This window comes from Leopardus geoffroyi, chromosome C3 (genome assembly GCF_018350155.1).
Source record: "Leopardus geoffroyi isolate Oge1 chromosome C3, O.geoffroyi_Oge1_pat1.0, whole genome shotgun sequence".
NCBI classification, from domain to species: Eukaryota; Metazoa; Chordata; class Mammalia; order Carnivora; family Felidae; genus Leopardus; species Leopardus geoffroyi.
Window position 1 is genome coordinate 153398971 of NC_059338.1, and position 16213 is coordinate 153415183.

The window sequence follows — 16213 nt, forward strand, 5'->3', positions numbered from 1 at the left end:
GGAAAAAGAGAGTTTTTCCTGATATGGTGTTGGGAAAACTGGACAGCAACATGCAGAAGAATGAAAACTAGACCACTTTCTTACAACATACACAAAAATAAACTCCAAATGGATTAATGAACTAAATGTGAGACTAGAACTCACAAAAACCCTAGAAAAGAGCACAGGGAATAATTTCTTTGACATCAGCTATAGCAACATTTTTCAAGATATGTCTCCCAAAGCAAGGGAAACAAAAGCAAAAATAAAACTATTAGGAGTGTATCAAAATAAAAATCCTCTGCACAGCAAAGTAACCAGTCAAAAAACTAAAAGGCAATCTACTGAATGGGAGAAGATATTTGCAAATGACATATTGGATAAAGGGTTAGTATCCAAAATATATAAAGAGCTTATTCAACTCAACACCATAAAAACAAATAATCCAATTAAAAATCAGGCAGAGGACATGAACAGACATTTCTCCAAAGAAGACACACAGATGGCTTACAGACACTTGAACAGATTGCTCATGTAACCATCAGAGAAATGCAAATTGTCTCACCTGTCAGAATGGCTAACATCAACAACACAAGAAACAGATGTTGGTGAGGATGCGGAGAAAAAGGAACCCTCTTTGACTGATGGTGGGAATGCAAACTAGTGCAGCCACAGTGGAAAACAATATGTAGATTCCTCAAAAAATTAAAACAGAATTACCATGGGATCAGGTAATTCCACTACTGGGCATTTACCCAAAGAATATGAAAACACTAATTCAAAAAGATACATGCCACCCCCATGTTTACTGCAGCAGTATTTACAACAGCCAAATTATGGAAGCAGCCTGAGTATCCACTGATAGATGAATGGATAAAGAAGATGTGGTGTATATCTATAATGGAGTATCATTCAGCCATACAAACGATAAAATCTTGCCATGTGCAACAACATGGATGGATCTAGAGGGTATAATGTTAAGCCAAATCAGTCAGTTGGAGAAAGACAAATACCATAGGATTTCACTCATATGTTGAATTTAAGAAATGAAACAAATGAACAAAGAAAAAGAGAAGACAAACAAAAACAGACGCTTAAATATAGAGAACTGGTGGTTACCTGAGGGAAGGTTGGTGTGGTGATGGGTGAAATAGATGAAGAGGTTTGAGAGTACTCTTATTGTGATGAGCACTGAGTAATGTACAGAATTGTTGACTCACAATATTGCACACCTGAAACTAATATAACATGGTGTGTTAATTATACTGGAATTAAAAAAAAAAATTAAATTTAAAAATAATAATAGATATATAAATAAAATAAAGAAAAGCTATAAGGGCAAAAGCTAGGATCCAGAGTCTACTAATGTTTCTAAATTTAGTTCCAAACATAACTATGTTGGAATCTTCTGTGTCTCACTGTAATAAACTCAGCATAGTTGCAATATACATATTTTTGTTGAAATACAATAAATAAAAACAAAAACTGATGTATATTGATAAAGAAGATAAAACTAGAATTCACCGTAAAAATCAAATACTCTCAATATCACTAAGTTTTACTATAAGCTTCCAAAAAGAACTTCCAATAAAACAGTCAAAAGAACACAAGAAATTACAGGCACAAGGCCCTAGACAGGAGGAGCACTGTCTAGGACAGTAAAGGACAAATAAAGTAGGAAAAGGACAATAAAGGGCCTGGAAGGGGATACTTTCCAATTTTAGATATGGAACCCAGGGAAAGACTCTTGAGAAGGTGACAGCTGAGTAAATGCTCAGAGAAGATAAGAAAACTGCAGACCATGCAGACACAGGGAGGGGTGGGACAGAGCACCCCAGCACAGGCAGTGGCAAGAATCCAGGCCCCAGGGGGAGAGTTGCATGGTATTTGAGGACCAGGGTGGAGTGTAGGGTGGCTAGGATGGAATTGCGGAAGGAGACAGAGATGGGAGATGAGGCCTCAAAGCTCGGGATGGGTTTGTGCATGAGGTGAGCAGACACTGGGGCATGGAGCGCCAAAAAGCGGTATGACAACTTGCATATTCATAGCTTTGCTCCTACAATCATCTTGAAAGAGACAGAAGGAGGGCAAAGAAGGAAGCAGGGAGATGACTTAAGAGACTGCAACAACCCAGAGGAGAATGAGTCCTTGGAAACGTCCTGACAGTAGAGGTGGCAAGAAGTCCTGGACCCGTGTGCATTTGGAAGTGGAGCTGCAGAAGGGAGGTTATGAGAAAAAGAAGAGTTGAGGACATGTGCATGTACTCAAGAAGGTGGTTTCCATGTCCTGAGATGGGGAAGGGTGAGGAAGAAGAGGGAGGGTTAGGAGCTTGATTCTGCCACGCCATCAGTACTCAGGTAGAGCCACGGCTGTGGCAGTAAGGGGGCTATGGGATGCTGCTGTGATGAGGGGGTGGAGAGGGGGCTGCAGACAGTTTTAAGAGGCGTCAGTGATCGGCTAGTATTTACAGCAAAAGATGAAATGGAAGGACCAAAGGGGTGAGTGAGGTAGACAGGGTAGAGAAGAGGTCCAGGACGAGCCTGGTAGCACTTTAGTATTGAGAAGCCAGAGGAATGCACGAGGAGGAGCAAGAGTGAGCACTGTACTACAGGGAGACATGATGGCCACACAAGTAACCACGAGAGGAGCAGCGCAGAGGTGGCTGCAGATGCCGGAGGTGTGGTGTGGGGAGTGCTGGGTGGAGAATGGGGGGCAACTTGGCCACAGTGGGAAGAGGAAGTACTGTCAAGATTAATTAAAAATTTTTTTAACATGGTAGAAAAATAATGGCATGGTTTTAGGATGATGAGAAATTTCAGAAAGAAGAGAATTAAGGGCATTATATTCTTGAGTAAGCTGCAGAGAATGACAGTTGGCCATTACGTTATTCACAATATCCTCAAACTGAAGGCACCTAACTATCTGTCAATAGAAGAACAGATGGATATAATTGCATAAATTAATACAATGGAATACTGTCTAGCAATAAAAATGGACAAACCGTTAAATGCCAAGGAAACTGATGAATCTCACAAGCATAATATTAAGTGAAAGTAGTCAGGCAAAAGAGAATGCATATTTTGTGATTACTGTATGGTTCTATTTATATGAAGTTCTCAAACATCTAAAGGAGTCTACTGCATCATAAATCAGGATGATAGTCAACTGGTGTGGGAGGAAAAGGGGGGAAATGAGAGGGGATTGGGGTGGTCCCAGGTGTGCACTGTATTCTATTTCTTGGACTGGACAGCAATTACATAGTCACTCTGTGATTATTTGAAGAAATGTATACTTATAATTTGTATATGACACTGTAGGTGTCTTATACTGTTCAATAAAAGATACATTAAAAAAAAACACAACAAAGCAAAATGAAATAAAATAAAATGTAGGTTACCCTATGATATCCACAGACTGTGGAAGAATTTAAGTAAACACTGAGAACTCACTATAGACACAGTGAAAATAGATCCCTCCTCTGGGAAGGAAGTTTTACTTTAAAGACCTGTAAGTCAACTTCAAAGCTAAGAATTTGACAGATGAATGAAACTCTTAAAAATGTGCCAACAAAATTAATAGTTAGTTCTTAAAACAAGGCTGCTCAAACATTCTCTCAAAAATAATATGATTTTCTTCTTCTTGTAGTAAAAAATAACACCCTATGGAAAAGAAAGCAAACATGTATCCTCAAAAATATTTCTGACCCATTAATTACCATTTATGCTCCTAAAGATTCAAACCCTATTATGTCTTAATTTATGCTTTTTATCCCTTTCAAAGTGATTAGCAAAGAAATATTAAATTAATGTGTATTATCACATGGTCACATTAATGCCTCTTACTAAAACTGAATTTCTAAGAAAAAAAAGCCATATTTCTTAATATACCACTTAGAGAGGAATATTGATATGATTGTTTCTCCCTTGCCTCTCTGCCCTTAAATTATAAAAAATTTCCTGCCAAAAGTACAAACAAGCATTCAAAGACAGTTCAGTGCTTCTGTTACATAAAATCGATGTCAAATCCTGGCTTCTTTCTCCTGGCATTTCTCCATAATAAGGTGACAAAAATGTTCATGATAAAAATACATTTTGAGACAAACTCAGTTAGTGACTGCTACAATCAGTTCTTTCTACTCACCAGGGAGGGTAAATATGGATGATGTCTTGGGGATGTCCCCTGAGATGGCAAGCAGTCTCCTTGGTGAACAGCACCTTCAGTCCAGTCCTGGGGGCCTGACCTAGAGAAGAGCTGTCGGCTTGCATCCCTGCTAACTGCTCACACATAGCAACTTGGATGGTGCATTCCTCATGCAGCTCTAGAATTTTCACAACTAATATGCCAGACTTTCTACCTAGAAGGTGAAGAAGAAAAAAACAAGCAAAATGAAGTCTAATAAACATAAGGTCCAACTGTGAATAAAATGTCATGAAAAAAAAGAATCACATTAAGATAGCTTTACGGGCACCCGGGTGGCTCAGTCAGTGAAGCGTTCGGCTTTGGCTCAGGTCATGATCTCACAGTTTGTGAGTTTGAGCCCTGCGTCGGGTTCTGTACTGACAGAGTTTGTCAGGTTCTGTGCTGACAAGTTGGAGCCCGAGGCCTGTTTCAGATTTTTGTGTCTCTGTCTCTCTCTGCCCTTCCCCCACTCTCTCTCTCTCTCTCTAAAATAAATAAACTTTAAAAAATTAAAAAAAAAAAAAAAGATAGCTTTCTCCACCTATAGAAAATGGTCTGTATACTTTGCAAAGTAGAGAACAGATAGTAACATACTCACTGTAACATCTTTTAATTAAAATTTTATTTTCAGCAACATAAAAGATAGTCTTCCATCATAAAGAAACATTTTTGTACACACAGAAAACTTAGAGCCATCATTTCACACAGCATGGTTTTACGCCAAATCTTGAACTCTTCTGATAACCACAACAAGGGAAGTATGGGCACTTATTGATTCTTCTTTCTTATATGCTCCCTCCACCTCATTACCTGCTTTGACTCTACAGGAGACGGGCTGGTTGCAACTGTTCTAATGATCATAAAGGTTAAAGGGGAGGATTTCTGAGGAATGTTGAACGCTAGGGCTTGAGATTTAAATGGGTAGAGGGGCGCCTGGGTGGCTCAGTCCATTAAGTGTCTGACTTCGGCTCAGGTCATGATCCGTGGTTTGTGGGTTCGTGTCCTGCATCCGGTTCTATGCTGACAGCTCAGAGCCTGGAGCCTGCTTTGGCTTCTGTGTCTCCCTCTCTAGGTATACCTCCCCCACTCATGCTCTCTCTCTCTCTTTCTCTCTCTCAAAAATAAATAAGCATTACAAAAAATTTTAATGGGTAGAATTTGACCTGAATTTAACTACTGATTAATTAAGGTGGCCAAGGGGCGCCTGGGTGGCTCAGTCGGTTAAGCAGCCGACTTCAGCTCAGGTCATGATCTCGCAGTCTGTGAGTTCGAGCCCCGCGTCGGGCTCTGGGCTGACAGCTCAGAGCCTGGAGCCTGTTTCAGATTCTGTGTCTCCCTCTCTCTGACCCTCCCCTGTTCATGCTCTGTCTCTCCCTGTCTCAAAAATAAATAAAACATTAAAAAAAATTTTTTTTAATTAAGTTGGCCAAGTTAGATAACATTTCAACCCCTCCGTTTTCCCACGTGTACCTCAAAGAACATTTTAAAGAATTCAGCGAGAGAACTGAGGTTGACAGTGTATGTAACCTAAAACCCAGATGTGTCCCAGAAACTGCCACAAGCACCAGGAGACCTAAACAAGGAGGCATACCTCAGGACTATTTATAAGAGCAGAAAAGTGTACCGAACACAAATCAACAGGAGGAAGGGTAAACCATGCTGTGTTCATACAACAGAACACCATACAGAACTTAACACTAGCGGGCCAGATAGATGTCTATGTATCAGCATGTAGAGATCTCATAAACGAGAGGGGATAAACAAGATATTCAGAGCATGATGCGCATAATGTTATTATTTTTTGAAACATAGAAAACAATAAATTATTGTTGTAGATATATATGTAATACGAGTATATAAATATGGCCAGCAGGATACATAGAAACACATACCTAAGGAGAAAGAAGAGCATTTCACGCTTCATATCGTTTCTGTTATTATAAAATATGGGGGCGCCTGGGTGGCTCAGTTGGTTAAGCGTCCGACTTTGGCTCAGGTAATGATCTCACAGTCCGTGAGTTCCAGCCCCGCATTAGGGTCTGTGCCGACAGCTCAGAGCCTGGAGCCGGCTTCGGATTCTGTGTCTCCCTCTCTCTCTGCCCCTGCCCCACTTGCACTTTGCCTCTCTCTCTCAAAAATGAAATAAAAACATAAAAAAAATTCTTTTTTAATGTGACTCAAAAAAAGACCAAAGATTAAAACACGTTATTAATTCTAGGTGGCGAGTACATTCATGTTTTTCTATTTTCTGTTTTTTAATTAAAAAAAATTAAATGAAATGACAAAAGCTAAGTATCTAACATAGTACCCTGCTAATTATATAAAAGATACTGATATTAGTTTCTTTACCACTTTAGCCAACTGGTTAACAGCGAATAATGAAAATTAATATTTAAATAACATCAAAGTTTTAGTTATATAATTTAATTTCATTTCCATTTCTTTTTCCTCTTCATTTTTCTTCATTTTCCACCCATCCCTAATTTTCCATTCCTTCCTTTCTCTAAGTGTCAATAACATGTGTTCTCATATTAAGCAAGGCCACATCACTGCTCCAGAGCACTGCCTTCAACTACTGTTTCCTCAGGTGTGTACCTATCTTGCTACTATTTCTTAAGGTAAGGAAGGAAACAGAATGGGGGAAGGATGTGAACAAGCACAATGTCAGGCTGGTACTAGTCACTATGGGGGAGGGAAGTGGAGTAATGAAAACAAGTATTACAGAAAGGCACTAAGTAGGAAGTAAGCATTGCGCCTCCTCTACCATGATAGTTGTTTCTTTAGTAAAACGTAGCTCATCCTCAGTTGGTGAGCAGGAAAACAATTCAGGATAACGTAAGACATCGCTCTGGTGCACACACCATCTTTCCCGTGCAGGGCAGCCAGATCAGTGGTTGGAGAATTAGGGTCTTCAGCAGCAAAGGGAAATGCCCTAAGTTTAGGGGCTGCATTAACCACAGGAGCATTTGTGGACATATTTTAAGAATTTTTAAAACTTGGACCTGTGCTCAGAGCTCATCCTCCAAAACTGTGCAGCACGCATGGCACCTACCCCATCAACCACTGACAACAGTTGCTGTTTGGAGCTCCAGGGCCCATGAGGTCAGGTGGCCTGGCTCTGTGTGGCTGAGTGTCTGCCATGGCACCCTCCAGCCACGCTCAGTGGCTCGCCTGAGCAACCTGAGTTTTCTCCTCAGGCACTAATTATTGTCTTGTGTGGCTCCAGAAGTGAGATAGGTTTTCAGTAGTCTGCCAAACTCTATAGTCCCTATAAACCTCCAACAGATTTTATAAAGGCAAGACATTACAGAAACACACAGTTATTACCCCCAGGGATACTTACATATCTGAGATGAATCATATTGCTACTAACCACACTCTCTTTGAAGATTTTTATGATAAATCCTGCCAATATTCCTAAAACTATGATTTCTGCTGAAGATTTGGAGCACTAAATGACTTGTAAAATAAACATGTTTCACGGTATTGGCTATCACCACAGCCCGTGCGCTGCAGCACAGAATAAACATATATATATACACACACTTTTATTTTAGAGAGAGAAAGAGGGCATGAGTGGAGGAGAGGGGCAGAGGGAGAGAGAGAATTAAGCAGCTTCCATGCTCAGTGTGCAGCCTGATGCAAGGTTCAATCCTACAACCCTGGTATCATGACCTGAGCCACAATCAAGAGTAGGATGCTCAACCAACTGAGCCGCCCCAAGAGTAGACACACTCAATGGTACTACCACCACAGCCCTGGTGTACTGTGGATGGAATAAAAACGTGTTGCACGGTATCACTACTACCACAGCCACGGTACACTGCAGTATAGACAAAATAGAAAAAACATGCCTTATGGGACCACCAACAGAACCCTGGGGCACTGCAATGTAGAACAAACATGCCAGATGCTATCGACGATCACTCTTGTGCACTGCAGCATAACAGCACTGACTGTCACCCAAATCCTGGTGCACTCCAACAGGCTTGGTGACTTACATACAGGCTTGGCGAAGATGGTGATCAGTGCCATCCTGGATGTACTACGGGGCCCCAATGTTCTCCAAGAAGCACTCTCAAGTCTCTCATACGGAACACTGTCCAGTACAGTTTTAGGGACACACCAGCAGCCTACCCTCCCTCAAGAAAACAAGGCAGTGTAATTTCCTCTTTGTGTGAGAGATAAAAAAGCAAAAAGCAACCTAGGACAAATGGTGAATTTGAAACAAGCTTTAAATCTGGGCATAAGAGATACTGGTTTTACAAACAAAGATTATTTTGTAATTAAATGGATGATACATAAAAGGCATTTCTGTGCTGGCAAAGCAAAATTTTCCAAAAATTTGTGAGTCTCGGCCAGAATATAACCTTGTCCAGGAAGGGTTTACTGAATCCCAGCCAGAAGCAACTACTCCTTCCCTTTTGAAATCCTCAAATACCTTATTTATACCTACCTTCTTTTTAACAGTGTCCTCATTTTTTTTCCATGTTTATTTATTTATTTTTAAGAGAGAGAGAGAGAGAGAGAGAGAGAGAGCGAGCGCACAAGTGGAGGAGGGGCAGAGAAAGGGAGGCAGAGAATCCTAAGCAGGCTCTGCGCTGCCAGCACAGAGCCCGATGCAGGGCTTGAACCCATGAACCAAGAGATCACAACCTGAGCCGAAGTCAGACACCCAACACTATCTTCATTTTTAAATAGAGACAGTATTATCCATCCTCAAGAACACTGCAAATATTGAGAGAGGGAACACAGAAAGACCACAGTGCAGGGCCTAGCCATCACACATGAAACAACAGCAGCCACTGTCACCATGGTCACTGTCATTGTTACTAACTTTTTCCAAGGCATTTTCAAATCTATTACCATACTTGACCTACAACAACCCTATGAAATAGGTAAGGAAGATATTAATCTCCATTTTTGGCAGATAAGAAAACTGAAAAAGTTACTTGCTCACATGACTTTCTTAAGGTCAGAGAGAATTACTGGTAGGTAGAATCCTAGAAATCGAGTGTTATCGCAAGACATGGACCAAAATTTCTCTCAGGTAAATACTGGCTAAAGATAGGAAATTGTGAGTGATGCTTTTTTCCTAATTTATTATGTTAAAACATGAGACTTATTTAAAATATAAAGAAAGCATAACCAGCTGAGAAATGGTTGCTCTCGCTTTGGCAGGATATGGTCAGAGTGTCAATACTGATTGCTGCACTGTAACTTGTCATAGTTCTAAATACTGAAGAGTACCACAGAGGTCAACTGGAGAGCACAAATATTAACATAAAACAGCAAAGACTAAATGATTAGGAAACAGGAATAGCAGGTTCATACGCAAGGTATACTACAGGGTCTTGTAAGTTCTATCTGTGTAGGAACAACAGATAAAACAGTTCTTAGTTAAAAATGGAAAATATTTAAGGCTAACATTTGCCAAATGAATATGTGAAAGAATGAGTTATTTTATCAGCTAACTGCTTTTAAAAGTATTTGGTTTTATTTATTTATTTTTTTAAATTTTTTTTAACGTTTATTTGTTTTTGAGACAGAGAGAGACACAGCATGAACGGGGGAGGGGCAGAGAGAGAGGGAGACACAGAATCGGAAGCAAGCTCCAGGCTCTGAGCCATCAGCCCAGAGCCCGACGCGGGGCTCGAACTCGCAGACCGCGAGATCGTGACCTGAGCTGAAGTCGGACGCTCAACCGACTGAGCCACCCAGGCGCCCCAAAAGTATTTGGTTTTAAATGACCAAGAGGCCACAGAAGAATCAAGTAAATGATATAAGAACAAAATGTATCTGAGACTACTGGACTTATTTGAAATGTACAGGTTGCCAGGGTCCATTTATATACAAGTCAACTCAAATCCTCTTAAGTAGGTTATGTTGATAAGTTAATAAATACTATGATAACTTTCACAAACATTTACACAAGAAATACTATATAAGAAATTAATGAACACTATATCAGTAAGTACCAGGTGAAACAAATTAGTATGTGGGGAGATACTGAAATGATCCTCCTATAGAAGACAGAAGCATCTGTAAGTTTTTCTAAGAGAAATACTTTACATAATATAATGTTGCACTAACTTTAAGTTACTCCATTTAATTATCCAAACATTGACTACACAGTAATTTGGAACTTCCCCCTATATTATTACCCTGTCTCTCTTCATCTTCATAGATATCCCAATCTATACAGCACCCTGTCCTCACCCATCATGTACATGCACACACAGACACATGCAGACAGACAGACAGACAGACACACACGCGCACACACACACACACACACACACACACACACACACACACAGGTTGGGGGGATAGCACAGCAAGGCTCAGGAATGGACATCAGGAGATTTTAATGTCCACCTGCTTCCAATACAGGTAGGACCTCTGTCCTGAACAGATACTCTGATACAGTTACCACTGGCTACGATTATTACAATTCTCCTTGTTGCTCACTCTGGATTACCATGGTATAATCAGTTTACATTTTACTCTTATTAAAGGTATTTTATAGCTTTTCCCCCCACCCCCCAAAATGATACATACCTCCAGTACCAAAATGGTCTTATGTGGGTGCGTCTGTTAGTTACCTGTGAAATTTTAAACAATACCTTTAACTAATTCTATGTCCTATTCTATCAACTTCTGATATTTATCCAGGAAATCCCAGCCTTATAAAATGAAGGGCTAGAGTCCTAGGAATACATTTGAATGAGAATATCCCTAGCCTCAAGTTCAAATGATCGGCTATAGTACTTCTTACGCTCAGGCCCTCCAAATGCCAAAAGAAACAGGATGGTTTTCTGGTGGCTTTAATATCCCCATTAGAAGTCTCAGCTTTCCCCAAAGGTTCATTCCACCATTTCAGAGAAGAGTCCACTCGTATTTTGGCTAGGACTAAAAGTAGTCTGCTTGACCCTGAATGGCAGCAGATAGGAGATTAAAGAACAATGGTCAGAAAGAAGACAGGTCAAGGCCACTGTGTGAACTTGGGGTATTTCCGGTGAGTGTGATCAGAAGAAGCCAATGAGGAAGGCACATAATTTGCTTTGCTGAGAACAGACTGAGGGCAGAAGGGAAGAAGTAGGGAAACCAGTTAGAAGGCTACTGTGGCGGCGTGCCTGGGTGGCTCAGTCGGTTAAGCGTCCAACTTCGGCTCGGGTCATGATCTCACAGTTTGTGAGTTCGAACCCCGTGTCAGGCTGTGTGCTGACAGCTCAGAGCCTGGAGCCTGCTTTGGATTCTGTGTCTCCCTCTCTCTCTGCCCCTCCCCCACTCTCACTTTGTCTCACTCTGTCTCTCAAAAATAAATACATGTAAAAAAAATGATAATAAAAAAATTAAAAAAAAGAAGGCTACTGTGGCAATCCAGGAGAGGTAATAGTAGCTTGGACCTGGGAAGTGGGGACAGAGGTGATAAGAAATGGTTGAAAACTAGACATATTTTGAAGGTAGAGCCACCAAATTTTATTGATGAACTGCAAGTGGGAAATGAGAGAAAGCAGTCAAGAAGGACTCCATTGTTTTGGCTTAAGAAAGGGGAAGTACACAGTTAATGTCTACTGAGACAGGCAAGGTTTCTAGATGACCAGGTATCTTTGTGTGTGTGTGTGTGTGTGTGTGTGTGTGTGTGTGTGTGTGTGTAGGGGGGTGGCCTTAACAGGGGATACTACTGGTAATGAAGATACCAGTTTTGGATATATTAAGACTGAGATGCCTCTTAGCTAATACAATAGCCTGACCTTAACTGACCTCTCCAGTCCAGTACCTGGCCATTCTAACTATTGTACATAAGGCCCACTAGGGTGCTCTTTTTAAGTGTAAATTTATCAATTGCCACCATGCTTGAAACTTTCAATGGCTATCCACTAGAAAAAATCCAAACTAGTTTCCATTACATAGAAACACCTTTGTTACCTGTTATTTTTTACTGCTCTAGCCTCAAATTCTCCAGCTTTACTCTAATATCTTTAAATTATTTCTATAATAAGGTAAAAACTAGACCATACTTTTAAGAAAGAGTTGAACTTTCTGAACACAGTTTTCTTTTTCCATCCAGCTGAGTTTATTACTCTCCTTTATGTCATTCTGCTCCTCTTACCAACACTTTCACACATAAAATGGATACTTTTGTCCATTAAACCACAAACTCAGTGCTGTATCAGGATCAGTACCAATAGATATATATGAGCTAAGTGAACCCTAATTCAAACTGATGTCAAGAACTCTGGGGACTGTTTCACTAGCCTTAATTTCACTGCTGACCAAGATGATTTTAACTAATCCACCTTACCTCAACTGGATATGATCTGCACCTAGAGAATGCAAATTAACTGTAATGCTCTAAGAAGAAAAATAAACAAACAATACATTCCAAAATCAAATCCAAATGATCTACTTTATCTATTCACTGTATTTTACAAATGCTTTTTTTATGCATTGAAATATGAATTGTATTTGTTTGTATATAATCATACTATCTTTTCTTTTGAGAGATTATAACTATGCCTAATTTTACCAAGGATTCCCAAACACCTAGCAATATTATGCTCCTGTGAGTATTCAATGAGTGAGACTCTTATTAATTGCAATATTGCATCATTATTAATGTTTGTTAAGTCAAAACTTTAGTTTCTGAGTAAATATTTTGATAAGCTGCCATCAGATTCATTTCATATATAATTTCACAATAAAATTCAGAAAGCCCCAAGCAGGAAGTCTAGGTTACAATACCTAAAAACTAAATTCTGAAGAAATTCACATCTTTATATTCTGTAAACAGTACAATTACTTTTTGTTTAAAATTTATGTTCTCCCATAAAATTTTAAGTCATCTGGCAATGATGAACAGACACATTTCTTAACCACAAGTGCTTACTGAACCATAAACAATTGTGCTTTCACTTCTTGATTCTACATTTTTTTTTGCCTTTTCACCCAGTTGAAAATATTCTTTGCCAAAAACCACAATAATCCTAAGCATGAAACAGAAATCTGAAACCCAACTCTAAAAAAAAAAAAAATACAAAAAAAAGACTAGACAATTCTGACCAGGCCATTGGAATATTCACCACAGTCTATAGCGATGAGAACAATCAGAATTTAGCAGGGCACACCGGCCACCTGGGATCACAGTGTCACAGTGCTACCACCAGGAATGTCACTGTGACTTGTTCTGCAGAGGTAGTCTGAACTGTTTAGGAGAAGGTGAAGAGCCAATAGAAGGTCCAGTTTTTAAAGAATCTAAGTAAGAAAAAAGTATACAAAGGTTCCAGGAAGACAAGAGATTCCTAAGCAAGGTTTATACAAAACTGGACAAGAGGGGGTACTCCGAACTGAATGTGTGTCCCCTACAAATTCATATGTTGAAGTCCTAACTCTCAATTTTGCTGTATTTAGAGATAGGACCTCCAAGAAAGTAATTAAGGTTGAAGGAGTCCACAGGGTGGGGCTCAGATCTGATAGGATTAGTGTCCGTGTAAGAAGAGACACTAGAAATCCCCGTCTCACTGGGAGCAGAGAGAAAAGGCCACAACAGCACACAGCCAGATAGGTGCTGCCTACAAACAAGGAAAAGCAGAGCTGTCACAAGAAACGGACTATGGACTATGGCGGTATCCTGATCTTGGACTTTCAGCTTCTGTTGTTGTTTAAACCAGACAGTTTATGGTATTTTGTTATGATAGTTCAAGCTGGGTACTGCTCTAACAAATATCTAAAAATGTGGAAGCAGCTTTAGAGCTGGGTAATGGGTAGAGGTTGGAGTTCTGAGGTACATGCTAGAAATATGGATGTTAAGGGTAATTGTAGTGAGGTGTCAAACAGAAATGAAGAGATGACTGGAAACTGGAGGAAAGTTAATTGCTATGAACTGAATGTTTGTATCCCATCAAAATTCATATATTGAGGTCCTAATCCGTAATGGGATGGCATTTGAAGGTGGGGCTTTTGGAAATAATTAACTCATGAGGATGGAGTTTTTATGAATGGGATTAGTCCCTTACAAAGAGAGACACAAGAGAGATGATCTCTCTCTCTCTTCGCCATGTGAGGATACATCAAGAAGGTGGCCATCTACAAACCAAGAAGTTGGTTTTCACCAGGAACCAAATCAACTGGCACCTTGAACTCGGACTTCCCAGCCTCTAGAACTATGAGACTGAAATACCTGTTGTTTAAGCCACCCAGTATATTTTGTTATAATAATCCAAACTGACTAAGGCAGCAATTTTTGTTATTAAGTGGCAAACAACTTGGCTCAATTGTGTTCTAGGTGTTTTGTAGAAGATGGAACTTGTGAGCAACAAGATTATGGATATTCAGCAGAAATTTGTAACCAAAATGTAAAAGGCAGAGTCTGGGTTCTCTGGACTTCTTAAGAGTAAAATATGGGAGAGAGATGAATTGAAGAAGGAATTGTTAAGCAAAAAGGAAGCAGCACTTCAATACTTAGAAAATTCTCAGCTTGCCTACACTGCAAAATATGAGGAAGCATGTTCGAAGAGAACACCAAGGGTGTGGCTAGACTACCACTTGATAAAGAGATTGTGGGATAGACCAGCAAACACAATACCAGTTTGAAGTAAAGGAGAAAGATACCAGAGAGAATGAAGGAAGGCTGCTGGACTTCTTTCATTCTGCAGGACATGACAACAAAGCTATTCTTTTTCTTTTAGTGTTTATTTATTTTTGAGAGAGAGAGAGAGAGAGAGCCCAGAGGATCTGAAGCAGGCTCTCTGGCTCCGTGCTGACAGCAGGGAACCTGAGGCAGGGCCCTGACCCACGAACTGCTAGACCATGAATGGAGCTCAAGTCCCCAAGTGGGAAGCTTAATGGATTGAAGCACACAGGCGCCCCTAGAGGTATTCTTTTGCGACTGTGCATCATCCATCGAGAAAACGGTAGGACTCCAAAGGCGATTAGGGGACCATCAGGGCTGCCACTCACCACAGGCCCTGGGGGGCAGGGTTGATTATTTCTCCTGGGTTTCAAAGGATGGGTCTACCTTTTTGGTTTAGGTGGGCTAAAATGCCCCCTTCTTCCCTCAGTGGTGGAGGTCTCTGCAGAAAGCCATAAGGGTGAAAGGCCCCACAGAGCCATGAGGGTGACACTGACATCTCAGCAGACCTGGAAGACAGATCACTGAACCAAAGGGAATTTTCCTTGAGCCTTATAATCTAATGGAATTTTCCTTGGTTGTTTTGGGACTTATTTGAGACTTATTACCCCTTTTGTCCTTCCTATTTCTTCCTTTTGGAATGGGAATGTCTATCCTATACCTGTCCCAGCATTGTATTTGGAAACACATTGACTTGTCTGGTTTCACAGGCTCATAGCTGTTGAGGAATTATGCCACAAGGCGAATGGTACCTAGTCTCCCACCCACCTCTGATTTAGATGATATATAGATGAGATTTTGGACACTAGACTTTAGAATTGATGCAGGAATGAGTTAAGACTTTCAGGGCTGTTGGGATGAAATGAATTCATTTGCATGTGAGAAGGGCATGAATTTTAGGAGGCTTGGGGCAGAATGCTTTGGACTGAATGTCCCCCCAAATTCATATGTGAAGCCCTAACCCTAATCTCCAGTGTATCTATAATAAGAGATGGTGCTTCTAAGGAAGGAACTAAGGTTAATTGAGGTCATAAAGATAGGGGGGGCTGATTCATTAGGATTAGTATCCTTATAAGAAGAGACACCAGCAATCTGTCTTTCTTCTTGTGCACAAAGAAGTCATGTGAGCATACAGCTAGATGCAGCTGCCTTCAAGCCAGGAAGAGAGCTCTCACTGGAACTGGATCATGTTGGTTGACAACCTAATCTCAGAATTCCAGCTCGAAAACTGTGAAAAGTCAATGTCTGTCGTTTAAGCCGCCCAGTCTGTGGCACTTTGTTATGGCAACCTGAGATGACTGAGACAGGGGCTATTATAGGTTAGCCTTTCCAAGGTGTCAAGTGTATAGGACCACTGAGTGTACATAACTGCTTCCTTCCACTCTGAGTACTCACAAAGCAAGGTCTTCTTTATTAAAAAAA

The 16213-nt window shown here is 40.4% G+C and overlaps 1 protein-coding gene across 1 annotated transcript in view; it reads right to left on the bottom strand.

Moving 5' to 3' along the window:
• SPIDR (scaffold protein involved in DNA repair) overlaps positions 1-16213 on the bottom strand; it is a 490431-nt gene that overhangs the window by 259885 nt on the left and 214333 nt on the right. The window contains exon 8 of the mRNA XM_045455385.1: positions 4120-4333. Within this exon, the coding sequence (XP_045311341.1) occupies positions 4120-4333 (214 nt within the window). The remainder of the gene's footprint in view (positions 1-4119; positions 4334-16213) is intronic.